This window comes from Cucurbita moschata, unplaced genomic scaffold (assembly GCF_002738365.1).
Source record: "Cucurbita moschata cultivar Rifu unplaced genomic scaffold, Cmos_1.0 Cmo_Scf00050, whole genome shotgun sequence".
NCBI classification, from domain to species: Eukaryota; Viridiplantae; Streptophyta; class Magnoliopsida; order Cucurbitales; family Cucurbitaceae; genus Cucurbita; species Cucurbita moschata.
In genome coordinates this window covers 789,465-810,835 of record NW_019268566.1, presented here as the reverse complement: position 1 = coordinate 810,835, position 21,371 = coordinate 789,465, and the positions used below count along the sequence as shown (strand labels likewise).

General features: G+C 34.9%; 2 protein-coding genes across 2 annotated transcripts; both read left to right on the top strand.

Moving 5' to 3' along the window:
- Positions 1 to 7,263: 7,263 nt before the first annotated feature.
- On the top strand, positions 7,264 to 10,392 carry LOC111435701 (WAT1-related protein At1g43650-like). The gene is made up of 6 exons (XM_023073187.1): positions 7,264 to 7,650; positions 7,745 to 7,924; positions 9,085 to 9,334; positions 9,398 to 9,556; positions 9,795 to 9,946; positions 10,019 to 10,392. The coding sequence occupies exons 1-6, from the start codon at positions 7,475 to 7,477 to the stop codon at positions 10,206 to 10,208; spliced, it is 1,107 nt and encodes a 368-aa protein (XP_022928955.1). The 5' UTR covers positions 7,264 to 7,474; the 3' UTR covers positions 10,209 to 10,392.
- On the top strand, positions 7,349 to 21,371 carry LOC111435703 (WAT1-related protein At1g43650-like). Its single transcript, XM_023073190.1, has 8 exons — positions 7,349 to 7,391; positions 11,248 to 11,341; positions 18,820 to 18,991; positions 19,075 to 19,254; positions 19,880 to 20,129; positions 20,220 to 20,378; positions 20,916 to 21,067; positions 21,138 to 21,371. The coding sequence occupies exons 2-8, from the start codon at positions 11,338 to 11,340 to the stop codon at positions 21,304 to 21,306; spliced, it is 1,086 nt and encodes a 361-aa protein (XP_022928958.1). The 5' UTR covers positions 7,349 to 7,391; positions 11,248 to 11,337; the 3' UTR covers positions 21,307 to 21,371.

Below are 21,371 nucleotides of genomic sequence, written 5' to 3'. Positions count from 1 at the left end.
GGGGGGGGGGGGGGGGGGGGGGGGGGGGGGGGGGGCCTCAAATGTGGAGCTTTAATTTGGCTTATAATTGCGAGTGAATGGAATGAGGACAAAGAAAATGGTTTTGTTTTTTTGTGTTTGAATTGATTCCATGTTGCAGGCATATTGGTTGTTTGTATCGAGAAATGTGTTCATTAATGCCCAATTTCAACTCTCTACGATATGCCCAAGTTATGATGTTGATGATAAAGAAAGGTAAGTTAATTAAAAAATAAAGTAACGATCCATATTTAGAACTCGAATTCGGAATCTGGATGACTCGATATTCCCCTATAAATCAACACAAGTTTTTCCAACAGCTTTTCATGTAACTATAAGGTCACTCATTGTATGTATATTCATGTGACTTTATTATTACATAATAGCTAAAAATATACATGCAATGAGTGAGCTTATAGTTGTTAGGGGCACGATTCTAGTAGGATCTTATCATATACATGCAAGAATTGACCTTATAGTTGTTAGGGCACGACTCTAGTAGAATCTTATCATATTCAAGCAAGGAGTGACCTTATAGTCGTTAGGGCACGACTCTAATAGAATCTTATATATACATGCAAGGAGTGACCTTATAGTCGTTAGGGCACGACTCTTGTAGAATCTTATCATATACATGCAAGGAGTGACCTTATAGTCATTAGGGCACGACTCTTGTAGAATCTTATATATACATGCAAGGAGTGACCTTATAGTCGTTAGGGCACGACTCTTGTAGAATCTTATCTGTAGAATCTTATCATATACATGCAAGGAGTGACCTTATAGTCATTAGGGCACGACTCTTGTAGAATCTTATATATGCATGCAAGGAGTGACCTTATAGTCGTTAGGGCACGACTCTTGTAGAATCTTATATATACATGCAAGGAGTGACCTTATAGTCGTTAGGGCATGACTCTTGTAGAATCTTATTTGTAGAATCTTATCATATACATGCAAGGAGTGACCTTATAGTCATTAGGGCACGACTCTTGTAGAATCTTATATATGCATGCAAGGAGTGACCTTATAGTCGTTAGGGCACGACTCTTGTAGAATCTTATATATACATGCAAGGAGTGACCTTATAGTCGTTAGGGCATGACTCTTGTAGAATCTTATTTGTAGAATCTTATCATATACATGCAAGGAGTGACCTTATAGTCATTAGGGCACGACTCTTGTAGAATCTTATATATGCATGCAAGGAGTGACCTTATAGTCGTTAGGGCACGACTCTTGTAGAATCTTATATATACATGCAAGGAGTGACCTTATAGTCGTTAGGGCATGACTCTTGTAGAATCTTATTTGTAGAATCTTATCATATACATGCAAGGAGTGACCTTATAGTCATTAGGGCACGACTCTTGTAGAATCTTATCATATACATGCAAGGAGTGACCTTATAGTCATTAGGGCACGACTCTTGTAGAATCTTATATATACATGCAAGGAGTGACCTTATAGTCGTTAGGGCACGACTCTTGTAGAATCTTATCTGTAGAATCTTATCATATACATGCAAGGAGTGACCTTATAGTCATTAGGGCACGACTCTTGTAGAATCTTATATATGCATGCAAGGAGTGACCTTATAGTCGTTAGGGCACGACTCTTGTAGAATCTTATATATACATGCAAGGAGTGACCTTATAGTCGTTAGGGCACGACTCTTGTAGAATCTTATCATATACATGCAAGGAATGACCTTGCAACTATTAGAGTACGATTTCAGCAAAACTTCATCATGAATATGCAAGAAGTAACGTCGTATGTGATTCATATTTATTAGGACACAATCCCATAACGACCAACTGTAGTACTTACATAGATTGTGGCAATCTAGATAGTGCACTACTAGAGAGCAGTGGTTGATTATCTCGCCGTACTCATATAGATCATATTCAAACCGGAAATGATCCTGTATCTACTGATGTGGACTTCTACCTTTTATCTTGACAAATTTACAACTATGGAATAATTGATGGGATAAAAAATGAATGTTTTTAGAATTTTATTTTTATTAATATATTTAAACACGTGATTTAAGATATGAAAATATTTTAATTGAAATGGTTGAAAACATTACTACTTCATAAATAGCGTTTGAATTCACCCCTCTTACTATAAAATATATATTATATTCTATTTAAACGAGGACTTTCACGTTCATTTGATGTAGGTCTCTCAAACTTTTAGGTTAAACTTATAATGGGACGTTTTGAATGTGAAGAGATGGAAGTGATGACCGACTCATGTCTCATTTTTGGGCAAACATTATCGAACATTTAAGTCCACTTTTTGGACTTTATTTATTTTTAATTATTTTAAAAAATTATACTTATCTGCCATACATTTTACACTAATAACTACAATTTCATAAAACTCAAATATTAAATAAATACGAAATATCAAATAAATACCTATAATTTCTATTTTAATGTAACTTTTATTTTTTTATGACGACGAAAGCTAAGTTAATTAAAAACTAATTTCATTTTGTAAGGATCCATACTTATAATTTGAATCAGAATTCAAAATCTGGATGACTTGAACACAAGTTTTTCTAACAGGTTTTCGGGTGACTATAATGTCACTCCTTGCATGTATATTCGTGTGACTTTATTATTACGTAATAGCTAAAAATATACATGCAATGAGTGACCTTATAGTCGTTAGGGCACGATTCTAGTAGAATCTTATCATATACATGCAAGGAGTGACCTTATACTCGTTAGGGCACAACTCTAGTAGAATCTTATCATATACATGCCAGGAGTGACCTTATAATCGTTAGAGTACGAATCTTATAAAATCTTATCATATACATGCAAGGAATGAGCTTGCAACATTTAGAGTATGATTTTAGCATAACTTAATCATGAACATGCAAGAAGTAACGTCGTATGTAATTCATATCTCGTAGGATGCAACCCCATAACGACTAACTGTAGTACTTATATAGATCGTGGCAATCTAGATAGTGCACTACTAGAGAATAGTTGTTGATTATCTGTACTCATATGGATCATATTCAATCAGGGAATATTTAGACACGTGAATATATTCGAAACATTATTTATTGAAAGTTTAACTAAAAAATTTCAATATTTAAATAAGTTTGAAAACTTAGAATTTAAAATGGATTCGACTCTCTTGATATTTTCCTCTAAAATATTTTCGTGTAAAAGATTTTTCAATTTTCTGTCTAATAAATTATATTTTTTAAAATTTTTTAATACAATTTTTATTAGAAGAAATTAGAAAAAGTTTTACCCACGTTGTTTTTAAATTTGGGGACATCTGCCTTTAATGTTTTTTTTTTTTTTTTTTTTTGACCAAAACTTGAGGCTTAGAAAAATATTGAATGAAATTTCTTTTTGATAGGGAAAGTGTTTGATTTCTTGGTTCTTATTAAAACTCCAATTTGTTGGGTATTTTAATTTTCTTGGTTCTTATGAATATATTTTAATTGAAAAAACTATTTAAACCAGAAAATATTCCAAACATGTCTCCCGTATCATTGAAATTGTTGAAAACATTACTACTTCATAAATAAAATAACGTTTGATTCACCACTCTTATCGTGAAATATATATTATATTATATGTGGACATGATATATTCTAAAAATTTTGGATTGATAGGAACGGTGATCCAAACAATTCAAATGGAGTTCACAACCCAACTCAATCTATCCCTATAAATTCGAGTTGAGTTAAGTTGGGTAGTTGATTTTTTTTAATTATTTTAAAAAATTCTATTTATCTGCAATACATTTTACACTAATATAATTTCCATTTTAATGTAACTTTTATTTTAAAAAATATAAAATGTCCTAATAAATATCCTAATATTTCATAGAAAAAATATAATATAATGTTTTTATAGATATAATTTCTAAAAATTTAAATTCATATTTTATCACTAATAAATTTATTTATTTATTAAGTAAATAAATTAACAAATAAGATAAATATAGAATAGGTTAGTGTATATTAGGCCAATGAAAAAAAATCTTTCTCTATTTTTTTTTTATATGGAGAATTTTACTTTCATTTAAAGTAGTCTCTCGAAAGTTAAACTTTATAGGTTAAACTTATAAATCGACATTTTGAATGTGAAGAGATGGAATTGATGGCCGACTCATGTCTCATTTTTGGGCAAACATTGTCGGACATTTAAGTCCACTTTTTGAACTTTATTATATTTTCATTTACTTTTATATATCTATTATTTGAATTAAATTGCTATGTTTTTGTTCGATATTGATTATTACAAATGATATTTTGAATATATTTATCAAATAAAAATATTGAAGGAATTAAACAATAAATATAGTAAAAGACGTGCGAGACTTTTATTTGAATTTTAGTAAGGTGGCAGGCAGCCACAACAAATAAACAACTTTTTGTACAAAAAAAAAAAAAAGAAACATAATGGAATTGGGAGAACGACGACGTTTCGATGGAGTTGTTTGACCGTAACTGCCCGTTGACCGACTCTGTGAAGATTTGATTCATGATAGAGAGAAGTGAACTCCACTCAACCGTTAAATGTCAAACTATTGAAGCGGCGATTTGACAAAAATTATGGAGTTTTGACCAATAACTTATGGTGTAGAGACGTGAATGATCTTTGTAAGAGCGTTCATACTCTCGAAATATATTATAACATGTTCGTTGTTAAATTTTAGATCTCTGAAACGTTATTTCAAGAATTTATTTATTTATTTATTTATTTAAGGTGAGAAAACACGGATTAGTATACTAAGTTCAATAAACTATCACACATTTCAACGACAATACGTGACTTCTTATGAATTTTGTTTTTACTTCATAATTTCAATTTGAATTAAGTTGCATAAGTTCAATTAATGCGATCGAGACAAAGAGATCGAATTCTGTAGTCAAGAATGTTGGAGTAAGAAATTGACATTTTGTAGCCCATCATAAATTGAATAATTCATACGATCTTAAAAAACAAGGTTATTAAAGGTCATCAAGTCACGCTTATCCGATGAAATTCCTATTAAACAATATGATCTTTAGTAACACAAGTTATTCAATAACATATTAATAAAAATACTCCTACAATTAATATATGAACGAACGAAACTCTTAATACCACGTTTCAAAAATACTTAATAACATTAATTCCAACTTTTAGGGAAAAAAATTAAAAAAATTTGGAGATAATCTATAAAGTATACATAAACGGTTTATGTTCATATATTTTTTTTAATAAAGATTAAGAGCGTTAACGCTACTAATAATAAGAGTATTTTTCCACCTTTTAATTTTTCAACTTAAAAAAAAATTAATGATATTAATTAAATTTTTTAAAATTTAAGCATATTTTTAAACATTATAAAACACGTCAGGATTATAAGTATTTTTATTAATTTAATTAATATGGTACATATTTGAACGAAGAATATTATCAATTATGGTAAATTATGCCAACTTAATTTTCTTTTCTTCTAATTACTCCAACTCATTTTTTCAATATATATATTAGATTTTGAATTTAACCACCAAAATCATTATATATCTTTAATGTCAATGATCTTAAATGAACAGACTTTGAGTAGAAATTTGTTTTGTTTCGCCAACTTTTTAGTCAAGTAATGTGAAATATATTTATTTAATGAATCTCTACCGCTTCAACCACAAAATAAATAATGTTTTTTTTTGTTTTTTTAATTCCAGCGAAGAATTTATTAAAGGAAACCATATTTTAACTAAAAAATAAATAGATTTTTCATAACTCTAGAAAATCACGTGACAGCCAAATTTGAAAAAGGATCTGATTCACTATCTTTCAAAATTTTTTGTCCAAATGTGTGCGGTCTGCGGGTCCCACACCATTAATAAAATTAAAACATGGTGACGTCCAACCAGAAAGAGTGTACCCACCTTACCTTTTTCTTTAAAAAAATAAAATAAAATAAAATTATGTTAAAAACATAATTGATATAAAAAATATATATATCATATCAAAGTTTATAGATAAAAATGGTATTAAATACGAAAAACTATTTATTTTGAAAAATGAGAAATATAGGATCAATATTTAAAAAATTGAGTTTAGAATCCATTTGTGAGCTAAAAATACTTAGTTATCATAAAATTATTATTAATATTATAAGTTATTCAAACCGAAACTATATTAATCTTTTCAGGTCATAATTAGGTCAAAAATAGTTTCGAAACAATCTAAAACAGACGAAACGAGTCAGTTAGAGATAAACGGACGACACGTCGTTTAGTTGGTTTCACATGATTGTAGCCCACTCCCATTGAATAGAAACATGTAAGTACAAGGTGTAAAGTCGTTCACTCAAATGAATTGGTCCAAATTTTAGTGAATTCTCCTAACTTTTGTTTATGATTTAAAAGTAATTAATAGATTCTTAATTTGATTTGATTTTTGTGTTTAGTAAATTTTTTTTATAAGTTAATTGAGTTAATAGATCTCTGACTAAATTTGTACTTTTGGAAGTTACACAGGAACCAATCAAACCAAATCTTAAAATTTATGGACTAAACTTGTTATCAAATTCATAAATAAATAAAAAATAAAATCAATTCACAAACAAGTCATTTAAAAAATATTTAAAAATTTTTTAAATGTCAATTTTACGTCAAAACATGGGTAATAAATCCTTAAACTTTAAATTTTGTGTTTAATAGATCTGTAAAATTTTTCAATTTTTATAAAAGAACATTTGTTAAAAATTATAAAAAAAAATCTTACATTTTTAAAACAATATTTTATAACTTTCAAAAACACATTTAAAAAAGTATTAATAAATTTTTTTAAGTTAAAAAGAATATTTTTTTAAACAAGATACTGATAGTATCTGTCCAAAAGTAACCTTATGATTTAAATTTTTTATGAAAAATTTAAGGGTATTATTAAAAACTTAAATAAATATTAAACAAACTATCAAGTTTAAAAGTAAATTTTATTAGTTTAACCAATATTCTACAATAAAAAAATCATACAAAGTTTAAAAGTAAATTTTATTAGTTTAATCAATATTCTATTATAAAGTAAAAATTCTTGAAAGTTTAAAAGTAAATTTTATTTGTTTAACCAATATTCTATTATAAACAAAATCCTATCAAGTTTAAAGGTAATAAATTGGGGAGTTCAAATTCTGGCATTATGATGTAATAAAAAAATCACAATATTTTATTGCATACGTAATAATACTTTTAAAAGTTTAATCATTTTATTTTGGTATTTTAATTGAGAAAAATAATAAAAAAATAATAATAAAAGAATAAAAGGAGTAGACGGCAGCAGTATTAGACTTTTCATTGTGAAGGACTGCAAGGAGTAAGCAGTTTCGTAGCTTTGAAGGCTACAGAATTTTGCTTATTTATTTGCGACAAAGGGTCTAATTGGCAAACACTGCAACCACTGCAAGCACCTTTGGCGTGTCAATGGCGAAGCTGTATGCGTCGTGTGCAGCAATGGTGGCCGTGCAAATTGGGTATGGCGGATCCAACATTCTGATGAAAGTGGCTAGCGAGAAGGATCTTGATCCTTTCGTGTTCTTCGTGTATCGCCATATCATCGCCTTCCTCGTCTTGCTTCCTTTCGCTTATGTCATCGATAGGTGCAATAATAAAACTCTTCCTTTCGTGTTCTTCCTTCGCTTATGTCATGGATTCATGGTTGATTATATGGTGATGATTGTTTGAATCATGCAGAAACAAACGGGCTTCTTTGACGATTTCCATGACCATTAAGATCTTCTTGCTCGCCATTTTAGGGTCAACTACTTACTTGAATCTTTTCTACCTTGGAATTAAGTATACTTCAGCCACCGTCGCTTCCGCTTTCAGTAATGTCACTCCCAGTTTCACCTTCGTAATGGCAGTTTTGTTCAGGTACTCAAATATAATTCACAACTCAACCCAATTCAATTCAACCGTCTATTTTTAAATTGAATTAGATTGAGTGTTCGAGTTGTTTCAATTGTCAACTTTTCCCTGTCAAGAGCAATTGTTGTTACTCTGTTGCTTGCATATATAACGTTTCTTTCAAAATCTCTCTCTGCCCTTGTTTTCTAAAACCGGAGCCAGAGGCTCAAGCATACGTTGCTTGGCCATAAGCGACGTAAGAACAAATTGGCTTAGCTCACTTGTCGTTGGAAAGTAAGTGCTGCACAATCGCAAATCTGCTGCCATAAGAGTGCGATTGTGACAAGTACTCTCCCTATTACATTAATAACTAAAATTTTATAAAATTTAATTGAAAAAAAAATAATGTCAATCTACCAATCATACTAGTTTTAGTTTTTTTTTTTTTTTTTTTCTTTTAAATTCAATCGTAGAAAAAAATAAAAAAATAAAAAAATAAAAAATAATCAACCCAACGCAACCCCAGTTTTATTGTTTGGGTTGGTTAGTTTAAGTTATCTCGTGATATAAACACTCCTATGATCATGTCGGTTGTTTTACATTATTTTCTTTTTGTTTTTTTTAATTTTAATTTTGGGAAACTTTTTCCAATTTTTAAAATGTGGGTGTAGTTGTACTAAAATTCCATTTTTACACACATTTTGTCTCATTTTTTTTCATTTTGTCGATAAATATGAATCATTCAAAAGTACTTCTAAATTTATTATTATTATTATTATTTTAAAATTGACAACCATAGAAATGGGAACTTTTCTACTTTACAAAAGCTAAAATATCTTCCATCACTAAACAATATTGATATTGATTTAAAGGTGATGTATTTTCTCGAGCTAATCCTTACTTTTAATTTTGATCGAATACATTCTCCAAAGTAATATTTTTAAAGATATATTCGAACTCGAGGGCATACATTTTTATGCCTAAAATTTCCATATATTTATTTGATTTGTGGATGTGACATGCTTTTACCGAATAATATTTATATTTATAATTTTTGATGATATTTAAATAATATATATATATATATTTTTTTTTTTTGTAAGAGTTCGTCCCTTCCTAACAAATATGGTTCTTTTTGGGCTTATTCAGTTAAGTATTTTTTAATATTTTATTACTTATGTATAAAGGTTGGAGAAAGTGAATATCAAAACTGCGAGAGGTGGTGCCAAAGTGTTGGGGACGGTTATCTGCATTGGCGGTTCCCTTATTTTCACGTTCTGGAAAGGACCATACTTAACCAAAGCCATCTTCAAGGAGCCGCTCATAAACATATACAAGAATCAGGACTCTGGGAATAGCAGCGGCAAGGATTGGATCAAGGGCTCGGCTTTTATTGTTCTAAGTGAGATGTCTTGGAGTGCATGGCTAATTCTACAGGTAACTTAGTCTTATTTTATGGAACCAAATGAAATATGCTCATCAAATCTCAATGGTTTGCAGACATTTGTCACCAGAAAATACCCAGCTAAATTGACCATTACTGTTCTAACTTGCGTGTTCGCAACTGCACAATCTGGCTTCCTTGCCTTGTTCTTTGCAAGAGATCCAGAAAAATGGAAGCTGCAATGGGATGCACGGTTGTTAACCATCGTATACAGTGTGAGTGTATTGTCTCGTATAGGATACAAGCAATCAACTAACTTCTAAACAAACTATAACTGATTTAATGAGTCATTCGTGTTGGATGATGAAAGTCCCACATCGGCTAATTTAGGGAATGATCATGAGTTTATAATCAATGAATACTCTCTCTATTGATATAAGGCAACTCAAAGTATGACATATGCATGGCATGCATGCGAGCACTAAGGCTTGGTCATTCCTGATGTGTGTACAGGGCATTATTATTTCGGCGGTGGGGTATTTCGTACAAACCTGGGTCATCAGCCACAATGGGCCAGTTTTTACTTCAATATTTAACCCCCTAATGCTGATATTTGTGGCCATATTCTCAGCATTTGTGTTCTCAGAGCGGCTTCATGTGGGCAGGTAAGCCACTTACTTCCTCTACTATGTTTGTATTGAATTGAAGGTGTTAACTGAAACTGCTGCGTTATGAAGCCTGGTAGGAGCTTTCTTTATCGTATTGGGTCTGTATTTGGTGCTGTGGGGGAAGAAGGCAGATCATGTGGTGGCGGATGAACAGCAGGAGAAGGAAAAGGTGTTCTTTGACACTGAAATGCAGAGTACGTCTGTAAATGATAATGAAGTGAAAGATAGTGAAAGAGAAACGAGAATTTCTCCGATTTGAGCTGCAAATGTTGCAAGTTAACTACAGAACACACCATGTGGCAGCACTTTGTTCTTTCACTGTTCTTGTATTGTATCTATACTTTTATAAGTCTATATTTAGAATGGAGTTATATGCCTGTAGAATTAGCCATGCACTCCAAGACATCTCACTTAAAACAATAAAAGCTGAGCCCTTCATCCAATCCTTGCCACTGCATTGTCATAATCTTTATAGGATTCAAGCTACCAACTAATATCTAACAATGAAAATATAAATTAATTAAATATTAAAAATAAAATAAAAAATAAGAATATTTAAGATATATACCATAACTAATTATTATAATATATTTTCCAAATATTATATCTTAAATTTTCCCTCTCCTTGGAGGGTGGATGTCAATAACACCCACTTGTCCCTAAAAAAAATAGAGAGTGTAGGTAAATAACAATTTTATCTTCCCAGGAGTGGAAATATCTGTAAGTTAATTCTAAACACGTGTTTGATGATCTGAACACAATGGTTTACTTTTTAAACTTTCAAAAAAATTATTGAATTTTCAAGAAAAAGCAAAACTAAAATTATTGAATTTTAGACTTCTCAAGAAATTATTGGGTCAGACACGCTGGATGGACTGGGCCACACACGTTAGAGAGGGCAGGGTCAAACACTCTGGATATGCTGGGCCGCAAAAGCTGGATGGGCTGGTCCGCGCACGCGGGGTCGACTGGGCCACGCACGCTAGGAGTAGGCTGGGCCGAACACGATGGGAGTGGGCTAGGCCGCGCACGCTTGGTGTGGGCTGGGCCGAACACGATGGTTGTGGTCTGGGCGGCACCGCTTGGAGTGGGATGGGCCTCGCACGCTTTGAGGAAAAATTACACAATAATAGCAAAAATCGCACCGTAATAGAAAAAATCAGCACATTAAAATGATGTATCCATTAAAAAGAAAAAAATTAATAAAATAATAGGGAAAGTATCTGAGTGGGGGCCACCCCATTATTACCTTTATTAAAGACTTTTAAAAATGGAAATAAGCCCCATCAGCTTTGAAGGCTACAGAATTTTGCTTATTTATTTGCGACAAAGGGTTTAATCCGCAAACACTGCAACCACCTTCGTGCGATCGCAATTGCGGCGTCTCAATGGCGAAGCTGTATGCGGTCGTGTGCAGCAATGGTGGCTGAGCTAATTTAGGGAATGATCATGGGTTTATAAACAAAAGAATACTCTCTTTGTTGTTATGAAGTCTTTTGGAAAGCCCAAAACAAAGTCATGAGAACTTATGCTCAAAGGGGACAATATCGTATTATTGTGGAGAGTCGTGTTCGTCTAATATGGCGGATCCAACATTCTCATCGTCTTCCTCGTCTTGCTTCCTTTCGCTTATGTTATTGATAGGTGCAATAAAACTCGTTTCTGTTCTTCTCCTTTCTGTTTGGAACCTTGTTTTCTTGGATTGATGGTTGATGATTGTTTGAATCATGTAGAAACAAACGGAACATCTTCTTGCTCGTGATTTTGGTGTCAACTATTCACTTGAATCTTTTCTACCTTGGAATTAAGTATACTTCAGCCACCGTAGCTTTCGCTTTCAGTAATGTCACTCCGAGCTTCACGTTCGTCGTGGCTGTTCTGTTCAGGTACGGTAACTATTATGTTTGGTTGGTTAAGTTGGTAATGTAGCATTCAAATAGAATTCATAACTCAACCCAACCAAACTGTCTATTTTCAAATTGGATTAGATTGTAGGGTAGAATTGTTGTTGTTTTTTTTTTTTAACTATTTTTAAAAGAATCATACTAACCTATCCTACATATTATTACATTCCTGACTAAAATTTTAAAAAGCTTGAATATAAAATATTTATAAATTACAGTTTATCTCTAATTAGATAATGTCTGATACAAACATTGTTTTTTAAAAAATAGTATAAAAGTGGGTTTGATTATACATTATTCTTTTCCAAAACAATGTCGGAACAAAAGAATGTCAATCTGAAAATAAAATTTGTTTTTCGATTTTTTAACCGAGACTGGAAAATTTTTTTAATACAATCCAAATCACCTTACTTTTAATTTTGATCGGATACATTTTATTCTCCCTTTACGTTTAAAGATATATTTGAAGTTGAGCGTAGATTCTTTATGCCTAAAATTTCAATATATTTATTTGATTTGTGGATGTGACTTTTTTTATTATTATTATTTTTCGATATGACACTGAAATGCAGAATACATCTGTAAATGACGATCAAGTGAATGAAAGTGTAAGAGAAACGAGAATTTCTCAAATTTCAGCTGCAAACGTTGCAAGTTAATATGCTTAGTACAAGCATGATAGACTTGGATCTTCGACAAATAACACATTTACGTGTTCCTGAGAAATACGTACTGTGACAGTCCAACAGCATGATGTCATATATTTGCAACAAAGCGTTTAATCACTGCAAACACTGCAACCACTTTGGTTGGTATGATGTCAAGACGAAGATGTACGCGTCGTGTGCAGCAATGGTGGGGTGCACATTGGATATGACCGATCCAACATTCTCATAAGCCAAAGGAAAAACATGTTGTATTTTGAGATAGAAAAGATGTTCAAGTAAATAGTTGACTAAAAAATTGGTAGCAAAAAGATGAAGACGATGATTTGGCGATAGACCAAAAAACCAAAGGGTTTAGATCAACGAAAGTAGTTGCAATGTTTGCAGTGATTAAAGCAAATAAATAACCAAAACTGGTTGCCTTCGTCTCCACCAAATTGGTTGAGGTGTGTTTGAAAAAAAAAAAGTGGCACATAACAAACTTAAGAATTTGAAAACGAAAAGTCCCACCCCATAAAATCTCTTCTCACGCAATTCCATTTCCCAAATCTGGGGTCCTCGTGGATTGGAGGTTGGGCTGGTGTATGGCCTGAGGGATCTGGGCTGAGCCTGGCTTGGAGACGGATCGTTGGATCGTGTATTGGAGGCAAGTGATACCGCACACGCTGGAGTGGTCTGGGCCGACCATGCTGGAGTGGTCTGGGCCGACCACGCTGAAGTGGGCTGGGCGACAAAAGCTTGAGTGGGCTTGACAGCACACGCTCAAGTGGGATGGGCTGGACCGAACACAATATAGTGGACTGGGCCGCGTACGCTGGACTGGGCTGGGCCGCACAGGCTGGACTGGGAAAGGCCGCACACGCTGGAGAGGCTAAGCCGCGCACGCTGGATGAGTTGAGCCGCACATGCTAGAGTGGGCTGGTGGGCCGGGACGCAGACGCTGCATCGGCTGGGCTTTGCACAATCTACAGTATGCGGGTGGGCTAGCCGCAAACACTGGATGGACCGGGCCACGCAAACTGTATTGGGCTTGGCCGAGAACACTGTATTGGGCTTGGCCAAGCACAGTAGATGGACTGGGTCGCGCACACTAGTTTGCGCTGAGCCGCACATGATGAAGTGGGCTGGTGTTCTGGTCCGCAGACGAAGCATGTGCTGGTCGGCTGGCCGCGCACACTAGATGGACTGGGCCGCGCATAATGGAAGGACAGCACATGCTGAAGTGGACTGGTGTGCTGGGCCGAAGACACAGCATGGGCTGGGCCTCGCTAGCGGGATGGGCTGGGGCATGCAAGCGGGATGAGTTGGGCAGCGCACACTACATTGAACTGGGACGCGCACGCCGGATGGGCTGGGCTGGGCCGAGCATGCTGGATGGATGGGCCACACAAGCTAGAGAGGGCTAGTGGGCTGGCCGCGAACGCGGGATCGGCTGGGCCGCGCACACTGGTTGCACTAGGCAGCGTCACTGGATTGGGCTTTGCCGAGCACACTAGATGGACTGGGCCGCGCACACTCGTTTGGGCTGGGCCGCGTATACTGGATGGGTTGGGCCGCACATGCTGAAGTGGGCTGGTGTGCTAGGCCGCAGATGCAGCATGGGCTGGGCCTCGCTCGCGGAATAGGATGGTGCACGCAGGCGGGATGGGCTAAGCCGCGCACGCTGGATGGATGGGCCGAACAAGCTAGAGTGGGCTGGTGGGCTGGCCGCGCACGCGGGATTGGCTGGGCCGAACAAGCTAGAGTGGGCTGGTGGGCTGGCCGCGCACGCGGGATTGGCTGGGCCGCGCACCCTCGAGTGGGCTGGGCCGCGAAAGCGGGTTGGTCTTGGCGCACACTCAGGTTGGTCTGGGCCTCGCTCGCGGGTTGGGCTGGTGCGCGTACGCTTGAGTGGGCTGGGCTCGCTCCATGGATGGATTGGGCCGTGCTCGCAGGTGTGTTAGGCCGCGCACGCTATAGTGGACTGGGCTGCGCACTCCGGAGGTGCTAGGCAGCGCACACTGGACAGGCTGGATGTGTGAGTCGCCAACGTGGGATGGGCTGGGCCGCTGTTGCTGGATTGGTTTTGTCGCGCACTCTGGATTGGCTGGGCCTTACACGCTGGATGGGCTGTGCCACACACGCCGGATGGGCTGGGCCTCGCACGCTGGATTGGCTAGGCCGCACACGCTCGATTGGGTTAGCCGTACTCGCTCAATGGGCTGGGCCGCCCTCCCTCGAGTGGGCTTGGTCGCACACGCTGGTTGGGCTGGGCGGCGCACGCTGGTTGCGCTGCGTTTCGTTTGTTGGTTTGGCTGGGCCGCTTATGGTTAAGTGGGCTGCGCCGCACATGATGTATGGGCTGGGCCGCGCACGCTGGATGGGCTGGGCCGCACAAGCGGGTTGGTCTTGGCGCTCTTGGGTTGGGCTGGGCCTCGCTCGCAGGAGCGGGCTGGGCCGCACACGTTGGATGGGCCGTTGGCGTCTCTAATTCGGTGGGGGCTCGGTCCTGAGCCTGCAAGAATCCATCTTCGAAGCAGCAAGAGGGTTGAGCCACAGCCTGCAGCACCCGCTTCCCCTTGCCGTCGAAGAGCTTCGCCCTAAGGGCCCCACAAGAGTGCCGTCGTCTCCTTCCATGCAACCCTCCTTGAAAGAGAAAGGTGGCTCGATGGGCCGGTTAGCATCGCCTGCCTCCACTAAATTAAATATTCATCTACATATTTATATTTTCATTTATATAAGATCGAAATTTGAAAAATTGGAAAACTTTTGTTATTTTCCTATACTTGACTCACTTCTTTTTTATGTTTTTTTTTTTTTTTTTAATATTATTAAAACATAGAAATAAAATAATTTGATAGATAAATACACAAGTTGTTATTGGCAAAACAATTAAATTTAAAAGAAAGACCATCACTAAGTTATAGAAGCTACCCAACATCATCGTCATTTGTATTGTAAGTTGTTGATAATACTATAAAATATTAGGAACAAATAAGGATCATGTTGTGTTGTAAGTTAGTAAACTTCCAAATTGTTGGAAAGAAATTGTCAAGAAATTTCGAGTGATATATCAAAGACTTCAATTTTTAAAACTAAAATCAAATTATAAATAAAATCAACTTTATATTAATATTCTTATTCCATTCTACTCTATTAAAAGTTAGAGATGGTAATATAACAATAGACATCATTTTTATTTAAAAATGTAAAACATTCAAATAAATTTAATAATATTTCATCCATATAAATATAATAGATGACATTCAAGCAAATGAGGGATATATAATGAACTGATACGACATTCCGATTAAGGTGATCTTGAGAATAGGATGATTAAAAAAGACTTAAATAAAAGCTTCATAGTTGAGTGTGTTTTACTTGGAGCAATTCTATATTGTTGAGATGACTCGTATTGTTTGTCAGAATTGTCTTTTAACTCTTAATAATTGAAGTCTTTTTTAATAAGTGAAATGACTCGTACTTCATAGTTAAACATGCCTATGAGATCCCACATCGGTTGAGGAGCAGAATGTTACACCGTTTATAAGAGTGTGGAATAATGTTGAATTGATATATTAATGGATTAACTTTAAAAACGGTAACCATTCATTCTAGGATTTAGAATTTGAATTTGGCACCTGATAGTCGTGGCATTCTCGTGCGATATAGACGTTACTTAAACAAAGTTGTACATTATTGATATAGAGTAATTTTTATTTTCTTTAAACATTTCTTAATCATTCTATTCTCAAAATTGCTCTCATTCGGATGTGATTTCGGTTTATTTATGTATCTCTTATGTACTCGGGTGTCACAAAAGTTATTTCTAAAAGTTTAAATTTAAATATTAGAATATAGTTTCATACTTAAAAAATAAAAATAAAACTATTTATTATTTACTACGTAAGTAAATTAATTAATAAATAAATATAGTAGAAGACGTGTGAGACTTCTGTTTTACAAAAAAATGGAATTGAAAACGACGACGTTTTGATGGAGCAGTTTGACCATAACTGGCCGTTGACCGATTGGCTGAAAATTTGGTCCACGATAGAGAAGTGAGCTCCACTCCGCCATTAAATTTCAAACTATTGACGTGGAAATTTGACTAAAATTATGGAGTCTTGGCCAATGACTTAAGGAGGTACAGACAAGAATGATCCATAGGTCGATAAGCTTATTAAAATCTATACATTTAAAACGTTACTACAAGAAGATTTTTAAAAAACACGAATAAATACCGTAAATCTAATCAACTATTGCACCTCACAATGACAAAACGTGACATTTTATGAATTTTGTATTTCACTCATTGGTTCAGTTTATAGGATTGGTGGGGGAGATCAAATTTTTTAGTCGAGAGATTGAATTCTTTAGCAGCAAGGACACTAGGCCCCGAAAAGGGGGATTGGGAGTCCCATATTGATTGGAGAAGAGAACGAGTGTTAACGATAACACGGGCCCCGAAGGGAGGTGGATTGTGAGATCTTACACAATTGGGGAGAAGAAATAAACTTAATTTATTATAAGGGTATATAAACTTCTCCCTAACAGATGCGTTTTTAAAACTTTGAGGAAAAATCTGAAAGGAAATACTCAAATAGTACAGTATCTACTAACGGTGAGCTGGAGTTGTTACAGTTGTTATAAGAAATTGGTATTTGACTATTTATAAGTTCAATAACTCACACGAGTTTAGAGTTGATGAACTAATCATTTGATTATTAGAGGTCACCATGACATGTTAATATCATCTGTATACAACAAAGATAGAACTATGAAAATTTAAACTTTTGATTAAAAAAAAAAGTGTTAAATTACCGTGAATTATGCTCTTGCTACTTTCATTTCGTTTCTAATTACTCTAATTTTTATTATTATTATTTTTAATTTTTGGATCTTAAATGAACAAAACTGGAGTAAAAATGGTTTTTTTTTTTTTAAATTCTAAAGAAGAATATTATAACTAAAAACTAAATAAAATTTTTCATAATTGGAGAAAATAAAGTAACAGCCAAATTAAAAATAAATAAATAAATAAATAAATAAATACATACATATATATATATAGATAGATATAATCCAACGGCGTGCGATGGGCGGGTCCCACACCATTAATTAAAGAAACTTTCGTTTTTCCAACGTAGTGATACGATTGGTCGTGTCCAAGTCAAGTCATCTCCCAATTTGCTGACTCATTAATGTGAATATTAATTACTCCCACCCAAATCTACGGGAACTTTACCTGGCATTTACTTATTGGTTTCCTTTTAGTCACATGTGGACCGATTTATTTTGGTTTTATTTATTATTTGAAAAGATAATTGAAAACATTTTTTCGATTAATTAGGAAATTGAAAATCGTGATTAGAAAATTACTCAAAACAATTATAAAAGCTAAATAATTATTGATTTTTTAAAAAATAAATAATTATCTATTATAAACTTTAATTCTGAAAACGCTTATTTATTTATTTTTTTTGTATGAATTTGTGAGATTTTATATTTAAAGTAGACAATATTTTGTGTCTATAATTTCCGACAATATTCGAAATTGTTCGATATTTATAAATTAGGTTTATGTCAACTCATTCGGGATAAAATGCTTTAGCAAAGCATGTTTATATATTATAAAGTTAATTTTTTCTCCATTCAACTTACTTGCTTTACAACTACTACCACCAATCCATCGTATTTAATATTTTAGTTGCTGAGTATCCTAAATTAGATAAATACTCGTTACTGTATAATGATGGTGAAAACATGGATTTAAACGTTCATAAACCTTGAAAACATGTGAAAATAGAATTGTAATAATAATAATAAAAAAAATCATAATCTATAAAAGTTCAAAGAAGAAAATGCTACAAAAAAAAAAAAAATTATACCGTAAATAGGAAAAATCATCCAATGTGACTTTATTCCATGAACGATAAAGTAGACAAAAGTTTATGCCCTTGATTAAATAAAAAATATTTTCAAAATTATTTAAAACTATTTACATGGGTACTTCAACTAAAAATGAATAAATATATAATAATACTACCTGTATCCAAGATTTAAAGAAACTCAAATTAGATTTAAAAATTTAAACAAATTTAAATAATTTATATATTGAGGGTACTTTTGTCAATTGAACTCAAATATAAATGATAAAAATAATAAAAATAATAAAAATAAGAAAACGAGTAAACGGCAAAAGTAGTGGACTTCTGATTTTCTAAACACTAGATGAAGTTTCGTGGATTTGAAGGGTACAGAATTTTGGTTATTTATTTGCGGCAAAGGGGATTCGATCGCAGGTTCTGAGTCCCAATGACGAAGCTGTATGCGTCGTGTGCAGCTATGGTGGTGGTGCAGATTGGGTATGGCGGATCCAACATTCTCATGAAAATCGCCAGCGAGAAGGATCTTAATCCTTTCGTCTTCGTCGTGTATCGCCATTTCATCGCCTTCCTCCTCTTGGCTCCTTTCGCTTATGTCATCGACAGGTGCGATTAATAAATACTCGTCTTGTGTTCCTCGGAACAATCGTTTACTTTGATTCATATGGACGATTCTTTGAATTTTGCAGAAACAAACCGGCTTCTCTAACGATTTCGACCGCGATTAAGATCTTTTTACTCGCAATTTTAGGGTCAACCATTCACCTGAATCTATTCTACGTTGGAATCGGCTATACTTCGCCGACGGTGGCTTCGGCTTTCAGTAACGTCATTCCGAGCTTGACTTTCGTTATGGCTGTTCTATTCAGGTATTGTACCCTTATAAGTTTAAAATTAAAATAGATACAATCAAACTTTATAGGTTTGTTTTTTAATATTTAATTCAATATTTATAATATTTAATATTTAAAATTAAAATTAAAATAGATAAGTGATTAATAGTAATTATGTCGGTGACAACACAAAACTGAGGTGAGATTGAGGGGAGGAGTGATTTGAATGATGGGGAGGGAGGTGTAGGGGATTCTCGTACTTGCTTGAGATTTTTGGTGGATGAAATTGAATTCAAACTTCTATTATTAGCTTGTAGTAATTCATTCAAACTTCTATTATTAGCTTCGTAGTAACTCATTCAAACTTCTATTATTAGCTTCGTAGTAACTCATTCAAACTTCTATTATTATTCAAACTTCTATTATTAGCTTCACCGTAGTAATTCATTCAAACTCTATTATTAGCTTCGTAGTAACTCATTCAAACTTCTATTATTATTCAAACTTCTATTATTAGCTTCACCGTAGTAATTCATTCAAACTCTATAGCTTCACCGTAGTAATTCATTCAAACTCTATTATTAGCTTGACTTCCGTCTCATTCAAACTCTATTAAATTAATTAGTTTTAAATACTCATGTTCAATTCCGTACTTGTAAAGATTGGAGAAGGTGAATATTAGAACTGCAAGGGGTGCCGCTAAAGTGGTGGGGACGATTCTGTGCATTGGTGGTTCCCTTATTTTCACGTTATGGAAAGGACCATATGTAACCAAAGCCATCTTCAAGGAGCCGCTCATAGACATATACAAGAATCATGACTCTGGGAATAGCAGTGGCAAGGATTGGATCAAGGGCTCAGCTTTTATTCTTATAAGCGATATTGCTTGGAGTATATGGCTAATTCTACAGGTAACTAACTCCATTCAAACTCTTCTTTAATGGAAGCAAATGAAATATGGTCATCAAATCTCAATGGGCTTGGCTTGGCTTGGCTTGCAGGCATTTGTCACCAGAAAATACCCAGCTCAATTGACCATGACTGTGTTGATTTGCTTGTTTGCAACTGCACAATCTGGCTTCCTTGCCTTGATCTTTGCAAGAGATCCAGAAAAATGGAAGCTGCAATGGGATGCACGGCTATTAACCATCGTATACAGTGTGAGTATAGTCTATTTCGAGATGTAACGCCTCAAGTCCCATTGTTAGTCGATATCATGTTTCTTTGGGCTTTTCCTTTTGAGTTTCCCAAAAAGTTTTTAAAACAAGTCTGCTAGGATAGGTTTCCTCACCTTTACAAAGAATGATTCGTTCTCCTCTCCATCTGATGTAAGATCTCATAAATCCACCCTTTCAGGGTCCAGTGTTCTCGACACTCGTACCTTTCTCCAATCTATGTGGGACTCCTAATTCACCATTCTTCAGGACCCAACGTTTTTGCTGGCATACCGCCTCGTGTCCACCCCCTTCGGAACTCAACCTCCTTCCTGGCACATCGCCTGATGTCTGGCTCTTATACTATTTGTAATGGCCTAAGCCCACTACTAGCAAATATTGTCCTCTTTGGAGTAATTTTAAATGGGTGAGATCGGTAGTCGATAGAACCTAAATTTTTTTCTAAACTCAATCCAAACTTCTGGTCAAGAGTAATCATTTATCTTTCTTAATCCCCTTCTCTCATATTTAATTTGCGTACAGGGCATAGTGATTTCGGGCGTGGGGTATTTCCTACAAACCTGGTGCATCAGCCGCAACGGGCCAGTTTTTACTTCAATGTTTAGCCCCTTAATGCTGATATTTGTGGCCATATTCTCAGCATTTGTATTCTCAGAGCGGCTTCATGTGGGCAGGTAAGCCACTCACTTCCTACTATGTTTGTATTGAATTGAAGGTGTTAACTGAAACTGTTGCGCTATGAAGCCTGGTAGGAGCTTTCTTTATCGTATTGGGTCTGTATTTGGTGCTGTGGGGGAAGAAAGCAGATCATGTGGTGGCAGCTGAACCGCAGGAGAAAGATAAGGTGTTTGTTGACACTGAAATGCAGAGTACATCTGTAAATGATAGCCAAGTAAAGGGTTCTGTAACATAAACGAGAACATGAATCTTTTATTTCATATACAAAATGCAAAATGTAGAAATTTAATAACACATGTT